The sequence below is a fragment of the Pteropus alecto genome, unplaced genomic scaffold (assembly GCF_000325575.1).
Source record: "Pteropus alecto unplaced genomic scaffold, ASM32557v1 scaffold134, whole genome shotgun sequence".
Taxonomy (NCBI): Eukaryota; Metazoa; Chordata; class Mammalia; order Chiroptera; family Pteropodidae; genus Pteropus; species Pteropus alecto.
Window position 1 is genome coordinate 1,198,845 of NW_006436283.1, and position 20,200 is coordinate 1,219,044.

Sequence of the window (20,200 nt, forward strand, 5' to 3'; positions counted from 1 at the left end):
CGGAGCTCCAACAAGTAGCCCATCTAAACCCCATGCGAGTCCTGGACGGGCAGATTTCAGTTTGCGACTGTTCCCGTGTGCTTAGCCCCCGGCAGTGGTCACAGCGCGTGGTGTGTGCTGCAGAATCGACTTGGTCGGTTTGGGGAGTCGGCGCTGGCGGGCTCTTTGTCGGGGGTGTTTGCGTCTGCGCTGTCTCGTTTGCTATTGCCGGGCTGCTTCTGTGAGTGTTGTCCGCTTCTCGCCTGCCCTCCCCGGCCCTGCAGGCCCTCCCTTCCCGAGGCGTCTTCCAGGCCCGGCGTCACGGGGTACACAGGCACCGGCTCGCCAGCTGCCTCCAAGGCTCCGCGCCCCAGACCTGCACTGCCGAGCGTGGGGCTGGCGCTCTGAGCCCGCAGCTGTGAGCAGCGAGGCCCCCGGCCGCAGAGTCTGGTCTGTTCCGGGCAATGTCTGTCATTCTGGTCACACTCCTGGGCTGGGGGTTGCAGAGGCCCGTTCAGAGCAGTTTCTCCAGCCCGTCCTAGGATGTGTGACCCATACAGGTGGCTTCCTGGCTCGGGAAATGAGGGCCGTAAAACCAAGCTTTGCCACACCAGAGACTTTACACCCTCCCACCTTTTGTTTATGAAGCACATTTTTATTGTCCCCTTGCAGGAGGAGAGGGTGGGAGTGGGGCTGGGGTCCTGATCGAATATGGTGGGACAAGAGTCAGCTCCATCGCAGCAGCCTCGGAGCCATGGGCCAGGCTGTGGCCCCCAGAGAAGACGCTGACCCAGTGTCGGGGGGCCGGGGTGGCTGCTGCCTGGCCTCCCCAGGGCAAAGGCAGGACAGTTTTTCTAGACGCAGCTCCGCTCAGACTGTGCTGGACTCGTCCCTGTGTGGCCAGCCAGGGGCCAGTTGGCTGCAGAGCACCTGTCACCCTGTGGGGAAGGCCTGACTCTCGGAACAGTCAATCATTCCTCACCAGGGGGCACTTTCTCTCTCTCTCTCTCTCTCTCTCTCTCTCTCTCACACACACACACACACACACACACACACACACACACACACACACACACGCCCTGCCTCAGGCTGCGCTGCGCTGGTGCTGCGGCCCCACCCTGAAGCCGCTGGAGGACAGGCCAGGGACCCCTGCCCTCCCGGGGCCACGCGGGGCAGGAGGCTGAGGGGTAGCGAGCCGCCAGGACTTTGTGCTTGAGACTCAGGATTAGAGGTTGCTGAGGGATTGACGCCTGAAGCGTTGTGTGTGTGTGTGTGTGTGTGTGTGCGCGCGCGGGGGGGGCTTGTGTGGGTGTATATGTGGGTGGCGATGTGTGTGTGTGGGGGTAGTGTGTGGGGGGGGGCTTGTGTGAGTGTGCGTGTGGGGGGTCCTGGCCCAGCGAAGGACAGGGGGAGGACGGGGGGGTTGGAACACCAGGCCCCTCTCGGCGTGGCTGCACCTTGGAGGTGCCCCCAAGTCGTCCTTCTGGGAGCCAGTTGTGTCTTCCTGGGTGAAGAAGTGTGGCCTCCTGACTCGGCCCTCTGACCTCGAGGACCCTCGCCGCCTCGTCCAGGCTGCAGGCGTGTCCTGGAACTGCCTGGGGAAGGCGCTCTGAGTATTCGGCACACGTTGTTGGTGCGGGGCTTCCTTTAGAGGAGGCTGGAGTGGATCACGCCACCTCTGCGTCCAGGGTGCGTGGCTTTTTGTCACGTCCAGGGTGTGCTGCCTGACGGCTGTCACTGACAGGCTTGGAGGGCCTCCCCGTCGGCGACAGCAGGGCCTTGGGCCGCTGTCTGCTCTCTGGAGTTTTTAGGTTTGAAGTTCTCAGCTTGACCTTGATCAGCATCTGGTGCAAGGACCTGTCAGGTTCGGGTTCTCTGTGATGCAGTGGGCTTTGTTCGCGCATCTGAGACAGGAGTCACCACCCAGTGGTCAGATAGCAGGGGAAGCCAGAGGGACCCGCACAGGCCACCTCATCTGCCCACCCGTAGCTAGGTGTTTTGGACTCATTCACACCAACCACCCTGCGCGCTTCCTGCTTTCCGAAGCTCCTGGGGGTCCCTGGCCCGGGTGAGGGAGGAAAAGGGCCTGGAAGCGGGGGCCATTCTGTCACATGCACCCATTCTGGTTGCTTCTGGGGGACTGGGACTTCCCTCTGCCCTCATCGCACTGGGCCGTGGTGGGGTCGCAGGGGTACCGGGCCCTGTGAAGGTGCTGGGCGGGGCCTGGCCGAGTCAGCTGCAAGCAGTTCCGTGGTCAGGAAGGAAGGACGGGCGCCCTCCCGACACCGTGGGACACGCGAGACGCACTGGTCCCAGCGAGGCCCCTTCACTGTCTGCCTTGAGAGGGAGTGGGCCTTTCAAGAGCACTTGTCCCCTCTCGTCCCCAAGTGCCATATGGGAAGCATTATCTAAATTTCCTCCTGAAATCAGAGAGTGAACGTATGAGTCTTTGGCCGGGTCCTCTGGTGCCAGTTGTGAGAACTGGGCACGCCAGGCTGGGGCTGGGCCCTCCTGGGCCCCTCTCAGCTCTGTCCCCGCCTGCCCAGGCCTGCAACACACAGGCGCCTCCCCCTTGCCGTGTGGGGAAACGCTACTTCTTCACGTTCCCAGCAGGGAGGTCTTTTCTGTGCCCTCCCCTCCCCTCCTCAGTGAAAAACACCAATCTGCTTGGCTTCCCTTGCTTTCTTCTTATTTTATTTGTTTTTCGTTTGTCGATTGAAGATCTGAAAAAATCACGGGACCAAAATAAACACATGTCCCCCTTATGCCCGGGAAACTGCAGACCGGCGGGTTTTGTCAGATCGCCCTTTGTAGCTTCTGTCGGGCACGCTTTTCCCGACGTGCTGCTGGCGCTGTTGGATCGAGCACTGACCCTGTCTCTTCTTTCACACTAGCGCTGCTCGCCTACGGAAGAGCCGGGAAGGTGCTGGTGGAGACCAGGTAGACGTGCCCTCTGCTTGGCGATGCGCTCCCTCCCTCACCCGTAGCTAAAGAGAAACTCGACGACAAAATGAATGCTGTGCTTCAGATGTGGATGAGCCCATAACTCACAATGTTTTTCTGAAGTATTACTTACTAAGTATTTGAAAGTTCAGTTTATTATACCCTTAAAGTGATTAGTGTCAAAGTGGAAAGCCTCATTTAAGTCTTACTAAGGAAATTATGAAAAATGGAAAACTTGGGAACACAGCAAAATCGCATTCCCTCAGTCAGAGTTAGCCTCTCAGTACGGGTCCCGAAACTTTTACCTGCCACCTCTAACGCTGTTGCATCAAGGTGGCATTAGGCGTAGATGTCATATTTTTCTCCCTTTGGAGTAAAATTTTATGAGATGAAAAACTGCTGGGAGAGCGCCTTCTTTAGGCTTCGAAATTCGGGAACTGTAAACAGAGGAAGAATCCTTGTTGATCCCTGGGTTGTCCTGTCACCTGTCTGATGTCACAGTGCATTTTTGTAGCACCTGAGGGAACGTTGAGCCCTTCCTGTGGAGAGAACGCAAGCCCCGCAGGGAAGGGCCCGGTGGAGCGGAGGGCTCCGCGGAGGCCCCCGCGTCCTGAGCGCTGACCGTTCAACGTGCGAAGCCCCGCCTTTCATTCAGCTCGGCCTCGCATAGTCACATGCCAGCAGCGGTCCGTGGGGACCAGGCTCGGCATCAGGGTCCCTCCCAGCCCATGAGCACAGCCCAAGCCCGGGCCTCAGCTGAGCGGCCCGGTTCCGACCATGGAGAGACCACGGACTCCTACAGAATGCCATTAAGACCATGACCTCCTTCTTTGCAGCATGATCGGGCTGATGCTGGGGACCTGCATTGCCTTCTACGTTGTCATTGGTGACTTGGGGTCCAACTTCTTTGCTCGGCTGTTTGGGTTTCAGGTGAGGACCCTCTGCAGTGTCTGGTGTCTTAGAATGCTCATGTGACACCCCTCTAAGCCCCTATCTCAGACCCGCCGGCTGAGACCAGTGCTGTGGACTTGACCCCGGGCCTTTGGGCTGGGTGACGCCTGTCCAGCTCCGCGCTTGGTTCCCCCAGGTGACTGGCACCTTCCGTGTGCTCCTGCTCTTCGCGGTGTCCCTGTGCATGGTGCTCCCGCTGAGCCTGCAGCGGAACATGATGGCCTCCATCCAGTCCTTCAGCGCCATGGCCCTCATCTTCTACACCATGTTCATGTTTGTGGTGAGTGTCGGGCTGCCAGCTGCCTCTGGAGATGATGGGCAAGCGGCTGGGTCTGGGAAGTGATGTGAGCCCGGTGGACACAGGCTTCAGCGCGGGGCCCGAAGCTGGTCCGCTGGGAAGCGAAGGTCATGCAGAGAAGGGTTTTACGTGGGTTTGCGGCCAGGGGTCACAGTGCCAGCGTTTGGTCACCGGGCAAGCGCTTTTCTAAGTGAGGAGATGGGAGGGGCCCATGTGGGGCGGGTGCTCAGAACATCTGGTCCTCACTGAGCGTGTGGAGGCCGAGTGGGAGCCCCAGGGACCTGGGCCCCCGCCTGCCCGTTTGCTGGCACGGTCACAAACGATCTTTCCCCGGGAACGGAACCTGGCGGTCTCTGCAGTCAGCTTTCCTTAGATGGCCGAGCACTGGGGGCGTGCCCAGAGGCCCTCAGCCATAAGTGCCAGCCCGTGACACTTACCCACTGCTCTCCAGACAGCCGTTCTCGTGGATTTATCTTTTAAAAAGTTTGTACACGGATGGGGAAGGACTTACCCAGGTGGGGGTCCACCCTGCCACCTGAGGCAACTGGGGTGGGCACGCTGAATGGGCCGCGCTGCTTACTGTCTGCACTCAGTGGCCCCTGTTCGGGCCGTTGCCCCCGAGTGCCAGGCGGGCTCTGCGGCTCGTGCTCCTCTTGCAGCCCAGCAGCCAGCAGGAACTGGGGCGGTGGGCACCCCTGCCCTCCAGCTGGTGGCAGCAGGCTGCGCTGCGGGGAGCACGCGGGCCGAGATGGGCAGCGGGGAGCGCTGTGGGCCATCCTCCCGCCCGCTCTCCACGGCGTCGTGGGCGCGGTGGCACCGTGCTCGGTCCGGCCTGGTCTAGGCCTGTGGTGGCTGACAGGCCCCCTCGAACCTTTCTCCTCCACATACAGATCCTGTTGTCTTCGCTCAAGCACGACCTCTTTGGGGGACAGTGGCTCCACCGCGTCAGCTATGTCCGCTGGGAGGGCGTCTTCCGCTGCATCCCCATCTTTGGCATGTCCTTCGCCTGCCAGTCGTAAGTACCGCTGCTCCGGGGGCCCCGCGGCTGGACAGTTCGATGTGGGTGGGGTTTGGTGCTGGGCGATGGGCGTCGTCTGTTTTAACTGGATAACAGGCCACTGAAGGGACGTGTTGTGTTCAGTCGTAACCTTTCCCCCCGCTCTGTGTTGAGGGAGATCATTATATTTTTATATGTTTTTTACATAGAGAAATTGACTTTATTCCCGAGACATGTCGCCAGCACTGCTGGTGAGAGCACCCGGTTTGCCAAGTCCCCCACGAGACGAGCTGGCTGTGGGGAGCGCGCAACAGCCCAAACCATCTGATCCGCAGAGTCCCGAGCATTTTGCCAGAAGTTAGCTGTTCGTGTGAGCAGCTTCCTTCCTTAAAAGGAAGTTGCAAAAAAAAAAAAAAAAAAAGGGAGTTGCACAAACATAGACTTTTGAGGGTCGCTGGGACGCTTCCAGAGGCCCGTGCGCGTGCACGCACGCACGGGTGCCTTCTCGCTGGCACGCGGAGCCCCGCGAGTGCAGACCGGGCTGTCTCCATAATCCGGCAGCATCACCTTCTCTGCCAGCGCCGAGAGCCAGTGATCCGTGCCCGCTCGGAACGGCAGCCATCGAGAGAGGTGTAAATCCTGTGCGGACGGGAAAAGACCATCGGTGTGCCGTGGGCTGGCGGAACAGCCCCCCGTCGCTCTGGTGGGCACGATCGCGCCAGTCGGAAATCAGTGGCGAAACGTGTTCATCCCGCCGTGTTTTCACCCACGCGCGAGATCCACGTCGTCAGCCCCTCTTCCCGTCTTTCTTGGCGGCTCGGTTTCCACCAGAACATGCTCACTCTTGCTGTTCAGTGTCCCTTTTGTAATCGGTGACGGAAGTTACATTCTCTCAACGGGTACCTGGTTACCAGTCGCCTCTTTTGTTTCGCGTTTGCTTTTTTAAGAATGAACTGTGGTTGGTCTGTTCAGGCGGTGGCCATGTAGTGGCCAGCGCACATGCATCGGGTTTGGCTCAGGGTCAGACTGCAGGTCCCGGGAGGTTGCAAGCACGGCTCATGCTCACAGGGCATCTGCCTGCAGAGACGCCGTGTCACCCGGCGGGCAGCGGCGGGGTCCCGGGGCAGGGGCAGAGCTTTTCCTCCCGCTGCGTCTGCTGCCGCCTGTGTTGCTGGCGACCGCCAGGTCCCCGTCCGTGTGACTAGTCTCCTTGTTGCAGGGACGGCCAGGTCCCTGCTTTGCCACCACTGTGTGGCCCTTCTGGTCTGTCTTCATGTTGAGCGCTGGAGGGCAGGACCACCAGGCCGCCTGCCCAGAGAGGTGCGGGGAGCGCCGAGCATGGAGGGGCCCGCGTCTGTGCGGTGGGGCAGGAAGGGTGTGCCCGGGGCTGCGCGGAGAAGGCTCTGTCCGACTCAGGTAAACTGAGTCACAGGGGCCGCTTAGCAAGATGAGGGACTGTGAGTGCGCTGGGTGCTGAGGTGGGCTGCCGTGGGGGTCTGTGGCTTCCGCCATCAGGTCCTTCGGGCACGGGCAGGATTGGAGCGGGGCTGGCACCTTGCCCTTTCACACGTGTCATGTATAAGTGCCCTGGGTTCCTCCCGTGTGTGTGGGGGCTGGGGAAGGAAGCCGCCGTCCCGACCTGACTCTGCTCCCCGAGCTGAGGCTCCCCGGTGCAGCCCTGCTCCAGCCTGAGGAGCCAGTCAGCGCTCGACGTCTGTGCCATTTCCCCTGCAAGTCCTCTGCCATCTCCCTGTGGCCTCGTAGTCCGTGGGCGACCCCTGCCCACTGAGGGTGGCCTGAGGAGACTGTGTGCACAGGTGGGGTACTGAGCATCAGCTGCTGCCAGCCAGGTCTCCCCACCTGTTCTGGCCGTTTGCTTTGTGGAAAAGTTAGCCTGTGTTCCCTTAGTTTGCATCGCACCTTCTAAGGGTGGTTTTGGGGTTTGGCTCCACTGACTGCTGTGCTTGTCCACTCCTCGCCAACGGTCTCTGTCCTGATGGGCTCCCGCACAGTGTGACCTCTGGCCACGGCTGCGAGCCCAGTGGGACCACAGCAGACGGGACTGGAGAGCAGCCACCCTTCCATTCAGCCCCAGCAGAGGCCACCCCTTGCTTTCTTCCAGGGGCTGCACCCAGACCTCCTCCTCGTCCCCCTGCCCCTTTCTGCCTCTCGCAAGCAGGAGACCCACGTGGACACATCCCCTTCTCACCCAGCAGCTCCGTGCAGCTGGCCCGGGGCCCTGGGACAGAAGCCGCTTTTCTGTCTCCTGTTCACGTGGCCCTGAGCGCCCGCGCCGAGGCGCAGAGATGGGCGGGCGTCCAGGCCGCTCGTGTTTGTTTACCTTTCCAGTCTCTTGACAGCGATGCTCTGAACCGACTTGCTCCCTGTAAGCGGCTGCCTCAGCCCAGCCCAGCGCTCCCTGGAGCGGTTATTCTCCCGCTTCGGGGACAAATGGCCTTTCGCTCTGCGGCACTTGTCAAGTGTTTTTGGGGAGCGTGTTGGGGAGGGCTCTGAGTGGGCGGCGCTCCCTGTACTCTGCCCCCGCCCCCCAGCGATGCGAAATGTGGCCTCGGCTCTGAGTTCCACAGTGGCGAGTGTGGTGGGACAGGAGGCGGCAGAGACCCTGGGCTGGGGGCCTGGGGCCCAGCAGCCTGGGAGGGCGTGTCTGTCTCTGGAAGCTGCTTTCTGAAGCCGCTTGTATTTACACAGCCAGGTTCTGCCCACCTACGACAGTCTGGATGAGCCGTCGGTGAAAACCATGAGCTCCATATTCGCATCCTCCCTCAACGTGGTCACCACCTTCTACGTCATGGTAGGACTCTCACACCCTCCCTTCCTCTCCCACGTCTCGGGTGGCGGTGCCCAGCGTGACCCTGCCTCCCCGTGCAGGCCCGCCTTCTGCTCCTGTCCCCTCCTAGAGCCTGGTGGCCGCGGGTAGACCTGCTCTTGAACTCCACTCCAGGGCTGCCTGCGAGCCGCTTCCACCCCAGGTGGCCTTGGTGTCTCGATGGCGCTGCCTGGGGGGCCTCTCACAGCTAACCCCCTGCAGAAAGGGGCCTGTCTGTGAATGAGCGGCCGGGCTGTGGTCAGCAGGGAGGGAGATGACCTGAAGCTCCGTCCCGCAGTGACAGCTCACGTGGGTCTATTCCCAGTGTCCATAACGCCTTTTTGTTATTTTATTACTTCGTACATAAAATTGTCAACATGCTTAAGGTTATGGCTCGTTTCCCTGAACTTCGTGGTCTTCGCATTCTTGCCACCTTTACAAATGGGCCATGCAGACCGTTGCTGGCAGCGTCTCCGTCCGCAGGGACCATGGTTTACCCCGCGGTGCCCACGGCGCCCGCGGCCTGCAGGCCACATTAAGCTCGGGCCTCTGCACGCAGGGCTCGCGGGGCATCCCCCCTCCTTCCTTTTCGTGCAGGAGGCCCGTCTTCTGGGTGCCGTGTTGTCCTCACGAAAAGCCACATGGGACTCTCACCTTCAGGCGTTTACACTTCTTACCAAGGAGGGCGTTTTACGAGCCAGGAGTCTGAGGGCCCCGTGGCCTTGTGGAAGCTGCTGTGAGGGGCTCACGACCCCTTCGGGGGAGGGTGTGGCCCCACCACACGCCCCTCCGCTCTGTCCTCTGGCAGGTGGGGTTCTTTGGCTACGTGAGCTTCACCGAGGCCATCGCCGGCAACGTGCTGATGCATTTCCCCTCCAACCTGGTGACGCAGATGGTCCGCGCCGGCTTCATGATGTCGGTGGCCGTGGGCTTCCCCATGATGATTCTGCCCTGCCGGCAGGCCTTGAACACGCTGCTCTTTGAGCAGCAGGTAAGGTTCCCGGTGTTCCTGGGGGAACGAGGTTTTCCTCGTCTTAATTATGTTTTCTTCTCTTGGCTTTTGCTGTTTTTTTTTCCTGGGCAGTGGTATGCGGGCTTTCCAAGCTACACATAAAAAACTTTCAATTAAGATGAAATCTTTTAGTAGGGATTGAAAAAAAACAAACCAACTTTGTAGAAAAGAGGCCGCTCCAGGACAAGTAAGGATGGAATCACAGTCACATGGGTCAGGCGCAGCGTCCAGCCTGGGCCCATCTCCCATGGCTCCCCAGCCGCACTGCTGCCTCCCCAGAGAAGGAGCGGGAAATCGGGGGCTTGCTTCCGAGCGGTCCTGAGGGGTGCGGAGGGTGGGAACGTGGAGGCGCTGGCTGATAACGCTCGGTCGGCTGACGGGCACTGGGTTGGTGCACCGCTCGTGTATCCGAAAGTTTTAACAATTGGCCGTGAGACACCTGAGCCACGAGAGAGGCTCGTCTCCTTCAGCGTTGTGTGCGGACACGGCGCTGCCTTGTCCTTTACAAGCCGTCAGCTGTTCGGGCTCTCTGATTGTGCCGAGTGGACAAGGCGCATGTGTAACAGCTCGTGTCCAGGGACGTCTTGGGAGCCCGTGGCCCCGCGGCTTTTCTCTGGGGCAGAGTCTGTGTCCTGGTGGCCACACAGGCTCCACTGGAAGTGCCCAGGCCCCAGTACAGGTAGGAGGGCTGCTTTGGTCCCAGAGACTCCAGGGAAGTGTCCAGCAACCAGACGGGGGAGGGTGGGCCTCTGGCCGGAACAGCTTCCATGTGGGCTGGTCCCCACAGGTTCTGCCATCAGAGACAGCACGTCAAAGCAGAGGTGGAGCCCTGGCACTGGCTGCCCTCCCTCTCTGGTGTGACTCCCCCCCACCCCCATTAGCTGTTCAGGACCTAGGCGCCAAGCCGGGAGTGATTTCGTGCCTTGTTCCTTGGGGGGCGATGGCGGAGCATCTCATGTGGCCATGGAGTCTCCCCCGAAGTCCAGCCTGGCCTCCCTCCTGTGGGCTACTGGCTTCCGTCTTTCGCAGTTTGGTGCAGACACGTACTTTGTATCTGAACAGTGTCTGTACATAGCACATGTTTATCATTTTTTAATCGTCGGGCAGGGCCAGTGTTACACCAGGCGACGCGCTCCCCCACGGCCCTTCCCCACGGGGTCCGCTCGGTGCCGGCGTCCCCTCACAGGCATGCAGCACCCCTTTCACTGTCCGCTCCTGTCTGTAGCTCGTGGGTGGGTGTCTGTTTCCATGGAGACCCACAGGATCTCTGCGCCCTGGGGCCTTCACCCCTGGTCGGATGTTCTGGTCGGTGCCAGCCTTTCGCCCTTGACCTCTCCGGTAGCGGCCACGACAGCCTTCGTGCCCGCGGCTTCCCCTCGTCCTCTCCTCTCAGTCCTTCCCGGGCGAGTTTCGGGGCAGGAGTTCCCGGGCCAGAAGGTACAGCCCTGGCCCCTGTCCTCACTGGGCTGTGTGCCAGCTGCCGTCCGAGGGCGGGCGGAAATTCTCCAGCCCCTTCGGTCTGCGTGAGCCGCCCACGCAAGAGTCTATTCTGAAAATTGGGGGCCTGAAATTCCAGTTCTGGAAGGTTCTGAAGCCTCACTTGAGTGGTAGTTTCACGGTCAGCCCCTCCTGTTTGCCTACACTGTTCTAGAAGCTTCACTCCTGTGAGCTCGTTTGGCCCTCACCGCAGCCTGACCCTGGCGTGGACGGGCGAGGGAGCCAAGGCCGCGGGTGGGGCTTGGGGTCTGGTGTCCGTGTCGCGCCCTCCCCCTTCCTTCTGCCTGTGCGCCCTGCAGCTGCCGGAGGCGAGGCGAGGCGGGTGCGGCCGAGCGTGTGGCAGTGCAGCCCCGAGCGTGTGGCTGCTCCGAGCCCCGCGGGCGTCGCCTGGCGCCAGCTTGGCGTTCCGTTTTCTGTACCGTGTGGCACCTTTATCAATCTCACGGCGTCGTTCTGGAAGGAAAACGGCTTGTGACTACCCTTCCAAACCGCGGTTGTCGCGCTCATGTCCCCGCCTGGCGTGAGGAGCAGCCTGTGCCTTCCTGGCACCTCGCGGGTCTGGGTCACAGGTTCACCTCCGGGTCGCTTGGCCATATCTGAGGGGGCCTCTGGGGAGACCTGCCTGGGGTGCTCGTGGGCCCTTCGCGGGCTTGCTTGCCAGAGTGGCAGAGGGGTCCGGCCATCGCAAAACCTCTTCTTTGTTTCTTCTGTCACACAGCAAAAGGACGGGACCTTTGCCGCTGGGGGCTACATGCCACCTCTGCGTTTCAAGGCTCTGACCCTCTCGGTTGTGTTCGGAACCATGGTCGGCGGAATCATGATCCCGAACGGTAAGTGGGAGGGCCGCCCGGTGGCTGGGTTCCTGCGGACAGACAGAGCTCACTGGAACCCGCACACGCCCTCCCCGGGTCGCTCTGTGGAGGCCCCCACACTCCAGGCTCCTGGCTTGCACACACCCCTTCGGTCACTCACGGAGCAGCGGGGGAGGAGGCCTGGGCTGGCCCCAGGTTTGGGGTGATTGAAGAGAAGCCCCGCTGGTGCCCAGACACCTGGCGGGGAGTCGAGCAGCATTAGTGGGCCTCGCACCGTGCTGAGCCCAGGGTCCTGCTGCTCCCCGAGGTCACACGGCCGTGGAGGGAGCAGTGTTAGCGAGGAAACTGAGGCGCACGGTCTCAGGCGAGAAGCGTCGGCCCCTCGACCTGCGCTGTCCTTTTGCTTGGTGTCCGGTGGCACAGAGGGTGTGCCTCCGCTGTGGCCAGTGCCCTGGAGCCGTGCCTAGGTTCCCGTCCACAGCAGGGCCGGCTCGGCCACAGTGCTTGCTGAAGGCACATGTCTGGTTGCTCACCCCGTGTCTCGTCCGCAGTGGAGACCATCCTGGGTCTCACGGGTGCCACGATGGGGAGCCTCATCTGCTTCATCTGCCCGGCCCTGATCTACAGGAAAGTCCACAAGAACACACTCTCCTCCCAGGTGAGTGCCGTGCGGGCCTCGGCCGCCCCCGCGTCAGTCTGGGCCCAGTGGGGGGGGTGTGCTCCCCGAGGGCTTCTGCACACCAGGTGTGTTCCTTAGCACAGGTGCGGTGTCTGTGTGCGCGTGCCCCGAGCACCAGCACGTGCGCCTGCGGAGCTTCCCAGGGCCCCGCATGGGTGCCGCACCCGCTCACTCATCTGAACGTCAAGCACTGAACCAGCTGTTCCCCAAACGTGTGTCCGTGTGTGCTGCACACTCCATGTCCCCATCCCTACCATCTTGCTGGGGACTGTCTTTGAGGGAGTCACTCTCCAGTCGTGCTGACACAGGCAGCCCGTGACGGGTGTGTGTACCTGACCATCCCCAAGTGTCTGAGGCTGTGTCTAGGGGATGCTTTTGGAAACAATCCCTGTGTCGCCGAGGGTGAGCGTATGTGGCCCGATGGCTTTGGTCCCCGCGCCTGCGCAGAGTTCAGCCACCGTCGCTCCGAGCCAGCGCGGGCCTCTTTCCCCTTCATCAGGCCAGAGTGACGTCACATGTCTGGTCACGTTTGCTGAGCGCACCCAGCCACAGAACCATCATCCAGGGCAGACACAGAACATTCCAGCACCCGGAGCTTCCCCAGAGATTACTGCGCGTCTGTGTTGTAATGTTTTGGAGTGATGTTACCTGTCCCTCAAGCTGGCGGAAGTGTAGTCCACAGCACGGGTCTGCGTGTCTGGCCACCTCGCTCAGCAGCACGTCCGCGTGTACCCAGGCCGCTGAGGGGGCGGGCGGGTAGCTGGTCCTCACTGCGTGCAACAGCCCCCTGTGACCAAGCACAGCTTGCTGGGGTGGACGGGGTCCCGTGTGGGCTGCTCCAGCTTCGCCGGTGCGCATGTGTGTGCACAGTTGATGGGTTATTCACTCAGGCGGGGGGCTGTTGGATCCTGGGTCCTGTCTACCCAGCTTTAGTGCATTTTGCCAAACTTTTTCCGTTTTTCCACATTAGAATTCTGGCGGCTTTTACATCTCCTTTCCCTTCTACAAATTCTAGCCCTTCTGGTGGGTGTGTAGTCGGTGGTCCCTCTTTCGAGTTTTAACTTTCCGTCCCCACGGGACTGATGAGGCTAAGGGTCTCTCTGTGCCCCGTCGCCATGGGGGGGGTGTCTTCTTACCCATTTCTGATCTCCTCGGTTGTCCGTCTGTTTCTTAGTGATTTGTAGGAGTTTTTAAGATTCCAGATACGAGTGTTTTTCAGAGACATATTGCAAATGCTTTTTCTGCCTCTTGGCTGCCTTCTCACTTCCTTAATGACACCTTTTGATCAACAGATGTTCTTAATTTTAGTGTGGTTTGGTTTATTGCTCTTTTTCCTTTGCTGGGTGCTTTTTATGTGTGATTTAAGAAATCTTTGCTTATCCCAAGGTCCTGGAGGTAGGCTCCTATGTGATTTTGGAGGATTTGTATTTTATTGTTCCCATCTAGATCGGCGCTCCCTCTGGAGTTGGTTGGCGGGAGGTAGGGCGAGGCCCGTGTTCTGTTGAGAACCTTGAGGTTCCAGGCTCTCGCTGATCGGCTCCCCACTCCTCATGGCGCTGTCACGCGTCACCTGTGCAGGAGGGAGACGGTCAGTCTCCCTTGCAGCAGTGCTGCCCTGTTTCCATCGCTGTGGCCTTCTCCTGAGCCTTGGCATTGGGCAGCAGAAGTGCCCCAGCTCTGTTGTTCTTCAGGGTGTCTTTCCTGTTGCTGGCCCTTGCATCTCTAAGCTTTAGAATCGGCTTGTCGGATTCCTCCAGAACAGCCCGGGGGCCTTTGACTGCGGCTGCACCAGGCTGTGGATCGGACGGGTGACATCATCCTTCGGTTCTCAGCCTTTTCTGATTTCCATTGTTACCTCTCCTTCCACCCACGGCTGCTTTAGCTGTCCCAGCTTTGGGAGACTTCCTAGTAATCTCTTTTATTGATTATGAGCATCATCCAGGTGTGGTGGGAGGACATGAGCTGAGGACCTTTGGTCCTCTGACATCTGCGGAGACTTGCTTTGTGGCCCAGCACGTGGTCCATCCTGGTGAGCAGTCACCGTGCTGTGCAGTCTGCAGTTGTTGGAAGCCGTGTGCCCTCTATGTGGCTAGGTCAGGTCAACCAACTGCGATTTTCAGATTTTACGTCTTCTTACTGACTTTTAAATCTTGTTGTTTGTCGTTATGAGAAAGGACTGATGATTCCCCCTGTAATTGTGGATTCGTTCAGGTCTATCAGTTCTCGCCTTTTATTTTGGAGCCACGTTATTAGCAACATGTAGGTTCGAGATGGTTAGATCTTGTGAAACGGGCCCTTTTTCCTGTGAAATGCTCCTTTGGTCTTTGGAAATGCTCGTCAGCGTCAGCCCTGTCTGCTGTAGGGTAGCTAACGCAGCTTCGTTTGGGGTTTGTAGCTGCACCGTGTAGCTTTTCCATCCTTTTTCTTTCGCTCTCACTCTGCTCCCCTATTTCAGGTGAGTCTGCTGCCATAGCGCGCAGTCAGCTTTTGTTTTATTTCGTTGATACGAGTATTTCAGGTTACTTACAGTTGATGTAATTGCTGATTTTGGAGGAATTAAAGCTTCCATTTTGCTCTTTGTTTTTTATTTGTCCCATCTGTTCTTTTCCTGTTTTTTGTTTTTTGGTTTTTTTTTTTAAGTAGTTTTTCTTTATTCCTGTTAGCTGGTGTTGCACATTTCTGCTCTGGTGGTAATGCAGGGCAGTTTAATTTGAGTCCCTGGCTTATAAGAGTTGGTAGTAAATTGGTTATTTATCACTTCCCAGACGAGGCAAGGATCCCATATTGTATCGCTGCGCACCCTCCTCTGGCCTTCAGAGCTATTGTTTCCACGTTTTCTAATTTTACACATATTTAAAACTCCACGAGACATGATTGTTTCAGATAGTATTTATTTATGCCGATCCTTTGCGGTTTTCTGGTTTTCTGTCACTTGGCCCTGTCACCTGGTGCCTGGTGGACACTGAGAAACCTCTGGGGCTTTGCGTGGTGTTCGTCTCTGTCCACCTGTGTGCACCGGCGGTGGGTCTGGCCCTGGTGTGCCCTGCCTCCCGGGGCGTAGCCCTTCTCAGGTCTCGGCCAGGTGCCTTTGCCCTCAGGTGGCTCAGCTCCCTGCTACCCTTCACCCTCCCGGCAGCTGGTCCCTGCGCGGCTGCGCGGCTGGTGCTGGCACGTGTCCCGGGGAGCACCAGATGCGTGCACCCTCCCTCGTTCTAGGGTTGCCGTCCTCCGCCACAGCCAGAGCACCAGGAACCCCCACAACGCGAGGAATTAGTGCATTCCCGCTGAATTGCAAATGCTTTTTCCAGTCGTCAGGTCTTCTGTCTGAGTCCTGGGGCTGGCCGGGGAGGATGGCCGGGGAGGACGGCCCCCGCTCCAGCGTTTGGAAACGCCTCCCTCGGTTCTACTTTCTGACTTCATTTTTGCATTTAAATCTTTGATCCGCCTGCGTTTTGCGTCGGTGTGAGACACAGGCTGCCTCATCGTCCGACCCCATCATCCATCACCGGTGCGAGGTGTTGCCACGCCACCCGGTCGGGTCCCGGCGCACTGGGCCCGGCGTGGGGCTTCCGTGCCCAGCCAGCCACGCCCCTCCCACGCCCCTCTGATCCCCGCGGCCTGAGCCGGCGTTCCCCGCGCTGGATGCCTCCCTGAGACGCTCCACTTCTAATCCCTCCTCTTTGCCGGTTTTAGTGACGTTTCAAGGTTTTAGTGACGTTTGAAGGTTCAAGTCAGCTGATCTAACTCTTAAAAATAACTCCAGCTTTTTGTGTCTTGGTCTAATTGGAATTTGTGAAGCTGTAGATTAATTTAGAAGGAATCGGTGTCGTTACTCTCCGGCCGACCAGCGGTGTGGACGGACGCGGCTCCCTGGGCAGTATCAGGGCGTGGCCTCGGCTTACTCATGGCTCCCCCGTCGCTGGACCCCCATTGCTGTGCTTCTGGGGTCTCTTCTTCCCCTGGGTTTTCTAACCGGTTTTTGTTTGCATAAAAGGAGGCCGTAGACTTTCACATGCTCCTTGTTCACCTGTTCACCTTCCCGGGCCTCTACAGCATCTCTTGGTTGCGCCTCCTCCTTTCCGAATGTTACCTTTCTGTGTCATCTCGGAACCCTGGCCATGGCGCCGGTGCGTGAGGGGCCAGCTTGTCATCTTCCTGATTCGCTTGGGACAGTGTCTAGTGTTTACCCACTGAGGCTGATGCTGGTTTTTGGCTCGGTTTATAGATGTGAGTGTGCACACTTACACGCCTGCTCGCGTACACACGTACTTGAACTAATGAAGCATCTACTGTGCCTGTTTTACAGTGGTTTTTGAAATCTAAGAAGACGCTGAATTGTGTTAGCCACTTTTTGACCGTGCCTGGAGAGGGCGGTGAAGGTTCACCCCCCACCCCGACTACATGTGCTGGGTGGTATGTCACGAGCAGCCCTGGGGTGGTCTGTCTGTCCGTGTGAGCGTGTGTGTGTGCCGCTCTGGGATGGGCCAGGAGAGGGGGGCATGGGTGAGGGTGCATCAGGTGGTCCAAGAAATGTCCTCAGAAGAATGAGCAAGAACTGTGAACTGCCATCATGTAGTTCCCTCTTTGTCTCGAAAATCAGAGAAATCAGGGGTTCTCCAGTCCTGTCAGGTTGGAGGTACTTGGGGGGATCCCTGTCTGGAATTGACGCACTGCTGCCCAGAAGCCAGCAGCGGGAGCTGGAGGCGCTGAGGGGCTATGAGAAAATCGGGGCGTGGCTGTCGGGCGGCCAGAGCCCTGCCTCCAGGTGTGCGTCTCATTACTGAGGGGCAGGACTGGAACTTGTGCATTGTTCCGAGTCTCGGGTGCCAGGAATGAACGTCAGCATTGTCTCCCTACCTCCAGGGACCCTAGTGGATCCCGAGGCCACGGGGGAGTCCTGGGCGGTGCCGGCAGCGTGCATTCGCCTCTCCCCGCTGCTGGTGTGCGGCGGGGTTGAGAAGCACGCACGTGGCCAGGGCTCTGGAGTCGGACGCCTGGCCCGGCTCCGAGCTGCTCTCTGGACCCGCAGACTCCTGCAGGAAGGCGGGCTCTGCAGGCCGTGCTCGTGGCTTCAGGGGTGAGACCGCTTGAGGGGGGCCACCCTCTTCCCTGTCCTGAGGCTGTGGCAGCGCCGTGCCTGGCTGGCCCTTCCTTACCTGGATTTTGGGAGAACGAGGGATGCTCTTGTTTGCACGCGGTCAGCGGTGGGACCCGGGAGCTGTGTAGGACTTTGGTTCTATGTCGGCGGGCCTGCGGTCAGGGCTTAAATGTCACGGCTGCCTCGGGGCACCTGTGTCCTTTCTAAACGCCCTGCCCTCCAGGAGTGCCCTGTGGCCGTGTTCCCGCCCTGGCTCTGCTGACTCACCTCCCAAGGTGTCTCTCGTGCATCAGTCATCACCTTGGGGGCCGAGATTTGCTTGGTGTCAGTCACAGCCCTACACCGATACTTGTGTGGCATTAAGCCCACAGCCCTCTTCGTGGGGCAGCTCTGCTTCCCTGCCTGGGGCTTTTCGTGGGCCTGTGCTGTTTCTTCAGAGGAGAGGGCGAGAGCGGAGAGCTGGGGCATTGGGCCCGTTACGGAGGTGCCGGCTGGGCCCGCGGCTGCTCACCCCGCAGACAGCGGTCGGCTGGCCTGTGCCCCGCAGAGCCCAGGGGCAGCCTGCGAGCCGGGTGTGTCAGCAGACGAGTCGAGAGGTCTCGGCACCAGGGGGGCCGCCGCTGGGTGGGAGACCGTGGGTGCACGTCTTCGTGGACAGGGTGGAGCTGGCAGACGCGCTGTGCAAGTGGGACAGCGCGTCTTGGGCGGGGACAGTGGGGGGTGCGCGTGGCACTGGGTGGAGCTGGGTTCATCTTCTGGAACATCCTGGTGCTGTGCGGGCCGTTCTTCTTAAACTGGCAGGAAGTTGATGCTTTTGGTTGTTTCTGAAGCTCGTCGTCTCCCAGTGTTGACAGAGTTAGTGTTTTTCATTTTGCGTGCGAGTTTTTTCTTTAAGCCCAGAAAGCTGAGGGTTGATAGGAGTCATTCAGAGTCATGGATGCGATGTTTTCTTTAGCTTGTCAGTGTCCCATGGAGATGGGTCCTAAAAATGGTGTCCCGTGAAAATGACTCGACATAAAATGACCAACCTAGTGTCTTTGTCTTTGTGTTAAAACCATCTTAGGGGCGGCCCAAACCAGGGCCTGGTGGTGGAAGGGGTTTTGCTGCTGCCCCTGGGGGCTGGGGAACCAGGCTCATGGGATTCCCTCCTGGGCGGCTCATGGGATTCCCTCCTGGGCACCGTTTGGCAGCTGCGGGCCCTTCGCAGGAAGGACAGCGCAGGGCGGAGGCCCTCAGACCAGCAGCAGTGCCTCCTGGGCTGCTCCCTGGGCAGTACCGGTGGGCGCCCTAGCTCAGGAAGGGTGGGCGAGAAGCTACCACCTAGATGCTGTCTCCCGATCTGCACCCAGCAGCTCTGGGTATGTCCAACCTGCTGGGTGACATTAGGGACAAGTCCTCCATATGGGGCTTTGAGGAACTGGAGACCTGTTCTCTGGGCCCTCTCACTACCGCTGGCCGAGGTGGTGGGTGTGCGCGGGCCACCCCTCCCCAGCTGGGCAGCAGCCCTGAGATTCTTGCATCTCCAGGCAAAGCCATCAAGGGGACCAGCCCAGCCTCTGCAGCTGTAGGTGCCACCAGGCTCTCGGGGAGGCCCGGCCGGTGGGCTCGGGGCTCAGCCAGCCAGCACCTCTGTGCCACACACACATACTCCTCTGTCCAGGCCCCTCTCACGCTGCCCCTACTCACAGTGCCAGCGCGGCTCCAGCAGGTTTGGCTGATGATTCAGTCAGGTTGATCAGTTAGGGACTGTCGTCTCCTAGTGGCCTGTGTGACTGGCCGGCAGGTGGGCCTTCCTGCACTGTGCCCAGGCCCCTCGTGCTCTGCCTCCCTCCTCCCCGGGCAGGGCGGGGCCTGGGCCCTTCCTGACCTCTTTGGCTGTGGGGTCTTTGTCTCATCCAGGTGGTGCTCTGGGTCGGCCTGGGCATCCTGGTGGTCAGCACACACACCACCCTGTCCGTAAGCGAGGAGACCCCTGTCAACCTGGACTTGGCAAAGGAAGCCCCTGGCGGCCAGCTCAGAGCGGCCGACGGGGAGACGAAGGCGGAGGTGGCCCGGCTCCCAGGCACGCGGCTCTCAGGTATGTGCACCCACCCCGCTCAGCCCCTGCAGCCCTCTTAGGGGTGCCGTGGTAGCCATACCTTACGGTCACAGGAATGAAGGTGGCCCTTTCCAGGCTGCCTTCATCTCGTTTGGGTGATGGAGGGGCAGGGGACAGACGGCAGACAGGGACAGCAGGGCTGAGACCTCCATGCTCTGATTCAGTGTACGGACAGGTCAGTCAGTCTGTGGGTCTCTCTGACATTTGCTTGTGTTTTAAAAATGTAAGTTTCAGCCACTCCTGGCACGCATAGTGTTAGTGACACTGCTTCGTGTCCTGCTCACGTTCCGTGTCATTGGTCAGCCTATCTGTTGGCAGAGTGGTGACCCTCACTGCCCTATGGCTGAGGCCGCCTCACAGGCCTCGATGCTGTGGCCCCGTCGCCCCGTCTCCCCGTCTGTGGCTGGACCCCTGGGGTGCAGGGAATGGGGGTTTCCGAGTGTGGACAAGGTCTCCCACCAACTGTGACTGAGGAAAGGTCACATGGAAGGACGGGCCAGGAGGCCAACATGCTTGAGCCCTGGCTGTGGGGACAATGGCCCCTGGACTTGGTCCTGCCTCTGTTCGGCGTCACCTCCCTGTGCAGGGGAGCCCCCAGCGGTGTCAGCAGCCACAGACGCCCTGCCTGCTAGGGGAGCAGTCTCCCCCGGGGCCGTCTGACCTTGAAGGGGCTGGGTATGCTCCCTCCCGCCTTCCCGGGCTGGCAGGGCCCACAAGATCCCCCGTTTGAGGGTTTCCTGTGGAGAAGATCCCTGGGAATGGCGGGGCTCGCTGACGAGACGGCCCGAGTCGGCACCATGGCCAGTTGCTCGGATGCAGTAGTGTGGACAGGAAAAGCCCCCGTGAAGAGGGAGCCGGACGTTGTATGCCCACCCCGCTGGTGCCCCTTGGGTCCCTTGCCCCTGGCGTGTCGGCTGTGTGCTGGGGACGCCCCGGCAGACCTGGGCTCAGGCACCATTTCCCCGTCTCGGCTGCCTGCGGGCCTGCCCCGTGGCAGCCGTCTCGGCTG

The 20,200-nt window shown here is 60.0% G+C and overlaps 1 protein-coding gene across 4 annotated transcripts in view; it reads left to right on the forward strand.

Moving 5' to 3' along the window:
- SLC38A10 (solute carrier family 38 member 10) overlaps positions 1 to 20,200 on the forward strand; it is a 35,713-nt gene that overhangs the window by 4,648 nt on the left and 10,865 nt on the right. For 3 of the 4 annotated variants that reach the window (XM_006912162.3, XM_006912161.3, XM_025046986.1), the window contains 9 exons: positions 2,874 to 2,919; positions 3,759 to 3,852; positions 4,010 to 4,153; positions 5,062 to 5,186; positions 7,878 to 7,980; positions 8,804 to 8,986; positions 11,223 to 11,334; positions 11,868 to 11,974; positions 18,993 to 19,170. In XM_006912162.3, the coding sequence (XP_006912224.1) occupies positions 2,874 to 2,919; positions 3,759 to 3,852; positions 4,010 to 4,153; positions 5,062 to 5,186; positions 7,878 to 7,980; positions 8,804 to 8,986; positions 11,223 to 11,334; positions 11,868 to 11,974; positions 18,993 to 19,170 (1,092 nt within the window). Of the gene's footprint in view, positions 1 to 1,512; positions 1,669 to 2,873; positions 2,920 to 3,758; positions 3,853 to 4,009; positions 4,154 to 5,061; positions 5,187 to 7,877; positions 7,981 to 8,803; positions 8,987 to 11,222; positions 11,335 to 11,867; positions 11,975 to 18,992; positions 19,171 to 20,200 lie in introns of those variants that run through there. The other variant, XM_025046985.1, reaches the window with a different exon arrangement.